At 34.3% G+C, this 12,566-nt stretch overlaps 1 protein-coding gene across 1 annotated transcript in view; it reads left to right on the top strand.

The window, feature by feature from the left end:
* LOC149793650 (uncharacterized) overlaps positions 1 to 10,986 on the top strand; it is an 87,526-nt gene extending 76,540 nt beyond the window's left edge. The window contains exons 11-13 of the mRNA XM_089967627.1: positions 945 to 1,055; positions 5,042 to 5,093; positions 10,513 to 10,986. Coding sequence (XP_089823753.1) covers positions 945 to 1,055; positions 5,042 to 5,088 — 158 coding nt within the window. The 3' untranslated portion in view covers positions 5,089 to 5,093; positions 10,513 to 10,986. The remainder of the gene's footprint in view (positions 1 to 944; positions 1,056 to 5,041; positions 5,094 to 10,512) is intronic.
* Positions 10,987 to 12,566: the final 1,580 nt, after the last annotated feature.

Below are 12,566 nucleotides of genomic sequence, written 5' to 3'. Positions count from 1 at the left end.
ATTCTCTATAACGGGTCTTTTTGCTAAAACGGTTTTGCTAATACGAGGTTTCCTTCCTTTTTTCTTTTTTGTGAAAATGTTATGTTAAAACTGAACTTTCGCATAATAATTTTAAAGACATTATCATGTACATATTCCTACAACATGTGATTTAGAAAAGCAACTGTAAAGTAGTCCTTGGTTCTCTTACCAAAGGCTTCTTGAATACATTGGTTAATGAAAATGATAATAACAATAATAATAATAATAACAGTAATAATAATTATAATAGTACTACTAATAATTTTATTATTATTATTATTATTAGTAGTAGTAGTAGTAGTAGTAGTATAAGTAGTAGTAGTAGCAGTAGTATTATTACAAATCATATCATTAATATGTAGTTTTTGTTGTCATTAATATTACTGTTATTATTATTATTATTATTACTATCAGATCTGTAATGTAGTTGTTTCCTTGGTGAAGGTACTTTACTCCAATTAGTTTGGCACTAAATAACCTACATACGTAGCTACGCCGCAGAACACCAAAAGTGAACCAAATTATTCCACATATGACCTTTGAAATATTTGTTCCTTTGATCCTTGACCCATCTTTCCATGAAACATAGGGGCGGGAGAGAAGGGCTACGTCCCTATAACAATTTTTTACCACAAGAGAGGATAATAACATTGTATTGTAAATCACCACTGAATGGTTATGAAGGTAAGAGACATATGGATAATAAGACAGCTAAAGCATTATCAATATATAATTATATATAATTGGCACAAAGGTTTAGGGATAATTATATGTTCACAACCTTTGTGTCCATAAAAATGTCAAACAGAATAAAGTATCTTACCAATACTGAGATTTTACTGATTAATTTAGTTGAAGATATTAGAAATGAGTTTTTCTACATAACCATAATATAGTTTTTTAATTTTTGTTAATCGACACAGAAAACAGGAAACTAAAGCATCAACTTCGCCACCTTAAACACTTGCAAAAGCTGCAAAAGAGAGAAAACTACTCCTATGAGATGACAGTGAAATGCAGCGATCCCACGCACAGCAAGTTACAAATATCTCTCCTCTCTCTCAATCTCTCTCTCTCTCTCCCTCTCTCTCTCTCTCGTTTTACAACTGTGGCGTTTGCAAAATCCATGATTTACATGTACATTTGCAAAGACTAATGTGATTTCTGCGTAGGAATACGTTCTTTTAACTAATTACTACTGGTTCTGTTAAAATCATCTTACATGAGTCATTATTAGCTTCGTTTATTAGAATCAATCAGTACTCGTTGCATGGTTACTTGATTTTGTTACGACTATATGGTCACAAACGTAAGTAACAGAAAGAAGCAAAACAAACAAGGGTTATAAACTTAACAAACAGTTTATTTATGAAAGTTATAAATAAAATAGTGTGAGAGGAACTCACAGTATTATGAAGCGAATCCAAACTTGTCCTTATAAGGATCTATGAACGACCTAACTGAAAGAAATTTTCCTTACAAATTTTAATACCGAATCGTACTGTTCCTCCAAGAACCGTAACGTTGTCAACATGGCATTGTCCAGAATTCCTTTGAATAATGTATAACAGTTCTTCAACAAACGTATAGCCCAAATAATGAGCACTCTATATTTCAATGAACAGTATAAACAAATGTTTTACATAGAACACATCACCAGACTTACAACAGGAACTCAATAAGCGCGAATGACCCCAAAAATCGGAATGAATGTGTTGCTTAATAGACCCCACGTGACAAGATACATTATTGATTTTACGACGAATTAAACATATTGACGTAACCTAACACAAACAATAGGAAGCCGCAGAATTATTCTCGAAACGTTGATATCACAGTCACAGAAACTACGCAATAGACGCCAGTTTATGTTTCATTATTAAGATCATTATTACTGATTTTCAATACATACGTAAACATTTATTTATAAATCTTATGTAAGATTTTAAGCGAGTCACGTAGGCCAGACTGAACTAAAGACATTGTGAATACATTCCATCTATGAATAAGATTTATACAAATTAGGTAAAATAAAGTACCAGGAGTTACAAAAAAATCGATATACGTAACAGTTTGAAATCTCCCCCCCCCCACCTCGCCAATTCCATAAAATATGTTTCATCCAGTCAGCATGTCCCGCCATTTATAACGTATACCAATGGAAATGATACATTCCAGACTGTTCTTCATGTGTGATCTGAATACAATACTCATTATTTTAAAAAACACGTATACGAGAAGCTTCTCTGTTGCTTTGTATCTTGCCTAGATGGATTGAATTTTAAGGCTATACTTTCTATGTGTCGCCGTGTGAAATATGTTACATTTATTTCTGATTATTGGTTATTGTTTGTTGAAGTCCAGGGTAAATAATTAACCGTAGCTTATTCACTGCGTGAGACACCAGAAGCATTGAATCAAAGCTTGATACCTGTACAAGATAATCTAAAAGCATACGTTTCGGACAAGTGGTTATTAAAGAATCTGCACATTACGTAATTCATAAATAGGGAACAAGGATGGAATGTGTTTACAGTAATATATGTCATCATCGACTGACCGTGCCAACAGCATGTAAAATTAACACAGAGCAGATTCCAAAACGCATATGTTATGTTCACCATGTTAATTTCTAGAAGTCGTGTGGGTGTTGCCAATAATTTCTTTTTCAATGGCATAAACGATTGCCCGTTGCCGTGGAAATTGTTTTGCATATGCAATAAATATTATATGATGAACTTTGGTTGTTAACCATCTGCCTTCCACCACTTGGACTTGTTCTAGATCAGATATTCTTTGCAATGCGAAATTGCATTCTTTCTTCTTTGTTGAAAATAAGATCGTATAACCTTCATCATTTAAGTGAAGATATGAAATAATGTTTTATATAGCATTTATGCAGTGACAAAGGGAGTTTAAACATTATCCCCCAACTTCCACTAGCTCAGTTCATTCCTTGCAATGGAAAAGGTCATAATGTTAATATAAAATAACAGGGACTTTATTTTGGGAATTCCTACCCTTGCAGAGTATATTTTAATCAACGAAATGTAATAAAACACTAGGTTGCAGAATTGGATATTGCTTCGAAGCTGGATAAAAATGAGCAAAGTTTATACTGGTTATAGACATTAAGATTTTATGTGCTCGCGTGTTATCCCTTGTATTATGTTACTTGGAAGATTGCAGCAATACTGCACACAAACATTCATCCCAGATCAAGCTGATCGTAATTGAAACTGGCGTTGCTGGGAGATTGGCGTAGACACCACGCTGTCCATCTTAAACTTCTTAGTACTGTGCCACAAAGTAAGACTGGCCCTATCATTATGCAATTTTTAATTTTAAAAAACACTCTTTATGTCATGTTTAGTTGTTTGTAAATGAAAACTGCATCAATCTTACATTATATATGTCCACCATTGCAGCCATCTCTTTATATTTTAATCGCTATACATCTGGACCTGCAACTCCTATCATCCTCGGGTTCCCACCAAAGGAGTTTGTATTATGTCTAGGAGGTGCCAAATAAAAATGGCGCCCATCTGGTTTCAAAAAGGGCCGACACCATGGTAATCTCTAAATCCTGTTTTCGCTGCTCCGTTATGGGGTTTTAAGAAAAAAGACTTTCAGTATGGCGACAATAACAGCTATCTGGACAGAATTATTATAGCTATCTGTCATAAATGTGAATTCCAGACGATCCGAACTGAAAATGGTACCGACCTTCCTTCCAATATGGCCATCATCATGGACGGATTAAAAATGTAAATTGTATTGCTGATCTTCCTGGAAGGTTATATTGGCAAGGGTTAGTCACAAAAAGACTAAGTACGATATCAATTTGATTCTAAATGAAATTGGTGTCATTCGGATTTCAGTTATGTATCACGTTATGGCTACTTCTAATGGATTATCATTTCTGATTTAGCTTTTGACAATTGACTTGCTATTATAATCAAGTGGTCCCAAACGAAAATTGTGCTTCTATTTCATCCAATATGGCCACTATGATGACCATCATGAAAATATTCTTATTGTTACACTACTTAAATCAATGATCATACCAACACAGGGTTAAGCCAAAAGACATTTTATATCTAGTTGGCCGGAAATGAAAATGATACTGATCAGTAACAATATAGCCACCAGAGGATGGCATCTTGAAAATGTTGCTCTTGCACACGAATACCAGCGATGGTTTCAAAACGTAACGATTACAATGTACTAACAGTCTGTCTAGGAATCCCAGAAATACTTCCACCAAGTACACTGTCAGTCCATTAGATGAACAGGTGTCTTTAAAGTTTTTCGATGAATAATAATAAAGTATCAGCGAATCCTGAAGACAATACAATCCTTATCAGAGACTCACCCACAAGTTTGGGCAGACAAAATTTGTTGTTGTAGTTGTGCAAAACCACAAAATTAAAAAACAATGACATTAATGAATTTAAAGAATCCTTCATCAACACTTGCTATTTTATGAAGTTATCCTTATTCATCTTTTACTTTAGTGAACAAAACTTCCAGCTGGACATTATTTTCTGATGCAATGTCTTGTTTGTGTGTGTATATATATGTGTGTATATATATATCTATCTATCTATATATATATATATATATATATATATATATATATATATATATATATATATATATATATATATATATATATATATATATATATATATATATATATATATATATATATATATCTCTTTTAAAGGGGTCATATATCTAAGCACTTTAAAAATGCATACAACTAGACCGTTGTAGTAGTTCTGATATAATCAAAGGCAATATCTTGTCCCACTGAATGGTTTCAGATCTTTTGTTTCACTGTTACAAAATGACAAACTTCAGTTCCTTCCAGTTAGCTAATTGTTGTTATTCAGCTGCATAGCCTGCAAATGAACGTCTATGGTAGCCACGTGAGAAACTGCCACAACATTAACCTTGCACAATATCCAGTAATAATTGCATAATTTGATATGTGATCTATCTTATTTCAATATAGATGACGCAGATACATCGGAAACATTTGACCTGGAAGATGCAGTATAATGTTTGTGAGTTCATTTTTATCCCCATTTACAATCAAATTATAAGAGCATAACGAAACAGAAGACCCAGGAAAAGGGCCAATCTTCTCACAAGCTGTATAAATCCACCTTGCAAGACCATCGCATTACTTCTGATACTCTAACATTCGAATTATTGGTCTAATGAGTGACTTTTATATTCATTGTGATACAATGATCTACTTTTATTTTACTGTTAGTTAATTGTTATTAAAATCTCTATCTTCCAATAGAGCCTCAAAACTAGTTAGGTAATGAAACAATGAAAATGGATACATTGAACTAAGTGCACACGGTAGAAAAAGAAACATGCATTGAAAGTAAATAACTCTTAAGGTCTAGGTGTGATTTTCACATCACTCATTGTTCGTTTTCTTCCTAAACTGACAATGTAGTGCAAAGGTCTAAATGTCCGAAAGCATTTAACTTGTTCCTTTTGACATGAGCTATCCGCTGTTTTGTTAAAACTTTATCATGGCATACCACATTATTTTCGTGCAAAATATTTGTATCTCTTAATAATCACGTGTACAAATTTCGCAAAAGAAAATTTAATTTGATTAAATGAGCTGTTATCTATTATTATGTTACACATTAATAGATCTTGTATCCACTTATGTATTTGTCCCACATTAAGCAGGTTGATATGGAAATAATGAATCACAAGATTGGTAACAGCTTCGCTGTAATGACAATTTTCCTTTAAAAGTGCTTTAACGTCGCTATTCGCTCAACGCTGTATACTTCATGCCGACAAACACTATCAGTTTGATGTGAATACAACTTCCAAATGAGTGGCAAATTCTCAAAATGATGCCTAGGACTTGCATAGAATGGTAATCTTTTCAGCAGACGATGATTTCACCTGGACATCAGAGCGGGTGAGAGCTTTCTACAATAGAGATATATAAAAATTGCATAATTAATTAAAATTAGTTTTAACACGACCTCCCCCAACTAAAACTACATTTTAATAGCAGCAATATCTTGTTTGTCGCTACTGTCAGCTGAATCTGTTAGTTAAGAGGGTAGGCTGATGCTCTCGTTTTAAATGATGAAAACAGAGAAATGAAATGTACTTACCATTCAAACTTTTCTCTCTTTATCCATGGTAGAGAATGTTGCTCTACTGTGCAAGCAAGGTGTCGAACCCCAAGAGCTAAACAAATCCCAGAATGCAAACGAGAGAAATGGAATCGTAATTTCCATTAAACAGGGGACATCATGGTCCTTCAGTTGGTATCAGGCAACCCCGCAAGAAAACGTGTTCTGTCAGAGAGATTGTTTGGATGAAATAACCGACAATGTGAAGAATATATAGGCTGTTGTTGAGAAGGAATATCTGGTGTTGCGGCACGAGATTCCTACTTTGAAGCAGAGACATGGATCGATCTGACAGCAGGTCTGGAAGATCGTTGAACCACTATCGCTGTGACCAACGTGTGGCGAAAAGAATAATCTGAGCAGTGGCAGTTCTGATTTCTTGCAAAACGCAATACAGCAGATGTTACGATGGAAATCTATATGCTTATAGCCATTATAGGTTGAATGACTCCATTGCCCAACCTCCGTCCTCTGGGACAGGAGAAGCATAGAAGGAAAGACTATTGTTGATCCTGGTCGCAAAGAGGTCCACTTGGGTTCTTCCACACAGTTGGAAAAGGATTCGGTTCTGAAACGGGGAAGAGAGTGCCCCTGGGAACGGCTCTGCCATTCCAGGACAAGCCGCCCTTTAATACGTTCTTCTTTCCTTGAAGGTAGCAGAGTCGGAGGAAGATGTTATCTGGGTTGACCCAGCCGAGGACATTCCATGCATTTGCACAAAGACGAGGAGCATGTTTGCCTCCCTGACGTCCGAGGTATGCAGTGACGTATGCGTTGCCTGTGGAGACCATTGAACATGGATCTTTTTATGTGGCAATGTACTCTTGCAATGGTAGAGATACCTTTTCCTTCTATTTTGTTAGGTGGTGTGATGACTCACTAGGTTTCCTAAGACCCTGGATAATTATGTAGTCTATGAATTCGATATATTCGATCCAGTGTAACCCGGCCTTAGTTTTGGTTAGTGACGAAGTTAATCATATTGTAAAAAGTAATCCTGTGAACGAAGAGGTAACTACGTTTTGCGGTTGGGTCGAAGAAACTAATGAGTTACCTTGGAGCAACAATGAAATAAATCATGATAAAGGGACTGAATCTAAATTGTATGGATTAGCCATTCGTTGAAATACTGGAGAATGTGTATTCCAAGTAATCGGGGTTTCGTCGTTAATACTCCCATAACTCGAGTAGAGTCTTTCGATGCGAAAGAGATTACAAACACCAGAACCAGGAATTGAAAAACGTTTTGATCGAAGCAAAGTAGGGGTATTTGTTGAGTGTAGTAAATATCGGGATGTCCAAATAAGTATCCAGAAAGTCGATGGAGACAACTCAATCTGACAGAAAGTTCGTTTCGGATTGAGAAGTTTCCTCTATCTGAACGTTTTCTCCATAAGGAAAGGGTTTTAGTAGAAAAGATCGATAATAATGCGAAACATTCCACCCTTCTTGGTAACCAGAAGATTCATGAATATAATGCAGAAGGCTGATCGTTCAGGACTCTATCAAGCGCCCCGTTGGGCAATGTAATGCGTACTTCCTCGGTCAGTTTCATTAGATTGTATAGAAAGAATATGGGAGTATTTGATTGAGTGTGTTGCTCCAGAAACTGGAATCAGTAATCCCAGCTCAGTTTGGAAAGGTCTCATCTGTAGCATGTGATGATTGACCAAGCCTCTGAAAACGGGCAGAGTTGAGAACATATGGGGTATTTTGGATAGAGGGAAAGGGTTAGAGTCCATAGGGCTATTGCCAATGCACATAGGAAAGAAAGGTAGGTTAGGGAGTTTCCACATTGTGGTTTTGCAGAATGTACACATGTGCCGTTTGAGGATGGGTATTGAATTGGTGCTGGATCTCTTTAAAATACTTGGCGGATGTTTCCTGAGGGCGATTAGCATTAATAAGTTACCTGACTGATTGCAATGGGTCAATAGCGGTTGTAAAAAATCAATGTTGGCGAGCCTGAAAGTTTTTGACAGATGCAGGACAGATCCAAGAACAGATTATGTTACAATGATAATTCTTCACTCTGTATGAGTACTTGTTCACGTTGAAAGGAAGGTTTTTTTTTTCGGCGTAAAAGGTATGAAAACCGCACAACAGCGACGGGTAAGTATTTGATGATATTAAGTGTGTGCTGTTCAATAGTCTGTCCCTAATATACCAAATAATTGGAAGAATATATCACAAGTCCTTCCCAATAGTGAAATTACAAAGATATGAACTCGCACCTTAAATATGAATACAAACAGAGGGTAATGAAGTGTAGCTAATTGGTTTTCCGTCTGATTTAGTTACCTTTATCGACATCTTACAGTAACGCTTAACGTGAAAACAATTAGAATTAATGCAGTACAAAGTCACACTGTTATTACTGAATTATACAGTATTTATATGATGTAAAATATGCACTGTGAAGATGACTGTTATGCTATTTAAATTTTGTTTCATCCTGGTTTTAAGACATTGATCCACAAAGTAAAAGGTAAGATACAGCATATGTTAGTTTTCTTTCAATATAAATAAAACAATGATGCATTAACAATAATTCTGCAAACATGTACCATAACTAATATAGATTTACATTTCGGTCTTAAAAATCTGCATTTCCTTTGAATCAAATGTATACACTTTGAATATCAACGTTTCTTTCTGACTTTTGATGTTGAAACCGCCTTGAATTATGGTGCAAGATTGTGTATGACCACCTTATTTGTGAGGGCATACTTTATATTGTATCGCACATATCCACATACAGGGATAATCGACCTTAGCATTCTATAATGACTTGATCTGATGTCACCTCACCATTCATGCCATCTGGGAGTACCGAATGGTTGAATTATTAGCCATTCCAAACACTTCAAACAAAACAAATCCTGAATGATTCATTATCTGGGTTTTAAACGGCTTTGGTATATTGTTTGCTTAACATGCAGATTTCAATTCAGCGAGTTAATACAACAATGAAAGGAACTACACCGACATTAGTTTCGCTTTCCTTTATGACAGTAAAGATCCTTTAGTTTTTAACTGATTAAGCAGATAATACATTTAAAGTGTGATGTTCCATTTGAAGCGAAGTGATTAGGATAATCTAACAGCATTTTGTACTTATGTAAAAGGAATGAAATATATCTTATGAATAGTTCTTGCAGTGCACGGATGAGCGAGGTAATCTTTAATTCGTGGATAAAATGAGTATACTACATTATTTTCGTGATGAGGGGAAGACCATTCGGAGAGGAATGATACTACGAGCATTCTCAGTGAATAATGCTTAAGTAATAACTGATAAATTAATGCCTATGGGAAAATAAACGTTTTCGATATACAGGTTATTGACAATTATGTTGTTTCTCACATTTCATTGAAGCATGATAATAATTTCGAGATACATGAACTTGAACCTTTTTGTTTGCTTTTTGCCACACCTTATTAAGTATAAGTATCAGTGCCACAAAACGAAAGAAAATATTTCCTGTTGACCATAATAAATGATGACAAAAGCCATGATGGCAAGGAAATATAAAGGTTGCTTTTGTTTAAAATATTGATATAATCGATACTTTGGGCAAGAGTGTAAAGAAGACTTTGGATGCACATAATAGTATATAAACGATGTATTACAATGTTTAAAATCGCCGATATAATAAAAAGTAGCGAAATGTCTGGAACTAAGTGTTAAAATGTCTGCTGAAAATTTCACCATGCAAGAATAATAAATAACAATAACCAAATAAAATCACGCATTAAACATCGTATCGATCCTGATATGAGTTTACATGGATAAAGCTGTTATTGCAGTCTTTAATGCCATTTAACTATGTCATATAACGTGGGCATCGGTTAGTTGAACATTTGAATAATATGAGAGTTCTTGTTTCTTCCATGCCATAGCGTTTCGTCCATCCAGATTTCGGCACACGCTTACTTATGATACTATATCAGGATTCTCCGATGATACCTATACTTTTGGCACTAATCGCTGGATGTCAAATAGCATAATAACAAAGTAGGGCACATAAACCTTACAGAGTCTAGTTCTTGTTTACTTATATTATCATAAAATTGTTTAATACCTTTGACTAAGAGTACCAGAGTAAATATGTTTTGTGGAAATAAGGTTTATTCACAGTAATACACGAAAACGAAATGGGTCTTGATGCTGCCTATTTTATTTACTAGTTCTTGGCCATGGTGGCTACATATATAAGTACTAAATAGCCAGGGGAAAGTAATGTAAATGAGATTTCTCCTGGAATGGTCTATATACAATATCAATCTTTATTTATTTCAGAACTGCTGGTACACCATGTCCACCTCGAGAGTATTTTTTCATCGAGCGACCTCCTTGGATTTATGATAACAAGAGCTTTCTTTTTTCTAAATGTTTTTTTTCTGCTATCTATGACATAGAAATTGTAAAAAAACAATTAAAGGTAACTGTGGCATGTTAATAAACAGAACAAAAGAACTTTTATAAAATAGCAGTCATTAAGAAAGAACATCTTACAAGTACTTGATGCTTAACAGTAAAATGTATGCAGGTGTTTTATGCTAACAGCTATATGTACATATCTACTAGATGAACTGAAATGAATGCTGTTGACGGGTTCTTATTCCAAAGCAACCTGATGAGGGGCAGAAGTGGCCTGCTGTCTCAGAACGATGAGACAAAGTATTTCTTTCATTTTACATTATACATGGATTCGTAATTCACATTTAATGTTTCGAAACATCAACAAAGTTTGTATAATCAAACAATATAGAAATATGCTTTTCATTTTGTTTCAGAATATTAGTATATATATATATATATATATATATATATATATATATATATATATATATATATATATATTCGTATATGTGTGTGGGTGGGTGGATGGGTGGTTGGGTGGGTGGGTGGGTGTGGGTGGGTGGGTGTTTGTGTGTGTGTGTGTGTGATGTCATATAACATTTGTTAATTATTATTGTTCATAATTTGTTGAATTTGATAAGAAAGTTTATGCATGATGGAAGTCCTTAAGTCAGTGAAGCGAGTACGTGACATTTCGAAAAGCGTTAGAATGGCAAAATATATTAAATATTGCACATCAATATTTCATGCTTGTTTTCCATACATCATGTTTCAAAGGAACTGCCCGAATTTTTGTTTTGATCAGTAGGACTTTAAGTACTTATTTGTCTCTCAATAACGTGCTCAACAACAGCAATGATTAAACTACATGAATAAAAAAAAAACAAAGTAAGGTATTCACGACACATTATCATTTAAGTTTCACTTTCATGAGTTTACGTACAAGCAAATGTGTCAGGTTTTAGACATAAAGGATATATACATACAATGTAATAAAATATAAGACACAAAATATAATAATTTATATCTATTATAATACATGTTGTTGAACAATCCAAGTAGAAAAGCTTGTTGCATAAAAAATAAGCAAGACACGTTTGTGCAAACAAGAGACTTAAATTCACCAGCAAGCATAACATAATGTGGTTAGTAAACGTGAATGGGAGAAAATATGGTTTTCTATCTGCCTCATGTGATAATGGGAACATACTAATAAGGTAACCATTTAAATAATTCGATGCAATCACCAGAATGGATCAGCTCATTCTATGCATTCTTTTAAAAAAGTTATTTTCGGTGATTATTTCAAGATCTTTACTATACGATATTTGTTCAAGCCTTATTTCACAAATGGTCCTGTCATGTTGACCAATGCGAGCTTCTTAACTGTCAAATATATCATTTTTGCAAATGTTTACATTTAATTAAATGCGTGTTTGTAATATTTTATGCACTTTGTGTCATTCTTTTCTACGATGTGTTACGTTAACAAAAATTGTTAGACAATTACAATCTGAATGCACTGTATATGGCTACTTCATTTCACAATTATGTTACACATATTTAATTGGCTGTTGTGATATATTACGTTTCAGACTCTTTAAAACAGTAACAAGAAAATAGTGAAGACAACAATCTTTATAATAGTTAAGAAATATTGAATTTCTCTAGAAAAGCAAGGTAAAAATGAGAAAACGAACATTAGGTTTTGCGAGTGTAATCCAAAAATAAAATAATCCAATAATTAGAAAGAAATAGAAGTCCTGGAAATGAAAGGTCCTGATGAATCTGCGTCGGAATCTTGATAAAGATGGAAGATATGACGCATACAACAGACAGTAAATAATATTCCAGTTTTGAATACCGAATAAAATTTTAATAAATGTATTTGTCCAAGAATTCAGTAGGAGCACTAATTTATTCCAAGGGAAAAGACCTAATAATTGTATAAAAGAAAATTTCAACTCCAACTGGTCACAACAAAACACCTT

The sequence above is a fragment of the Sinohyriopsis cumingii genome, chromosome 8, assembly GCF_028554795.1.
Source record: "Sinohyriopsis cumingii isolate HCF-2022 chromosome 8, ASM2855479v2, whole genome shotgun sequence".
Lineage (NCBI taxonomy): Eukaryota > Metazoa > Mollusca > Bivalvia > Unionida > Unionidae > Sinohyriopsis > Sinohyriopsis cumingii.
This window is presented reverse-complemented; position numbering and strand designations above follow the sequence as displayed.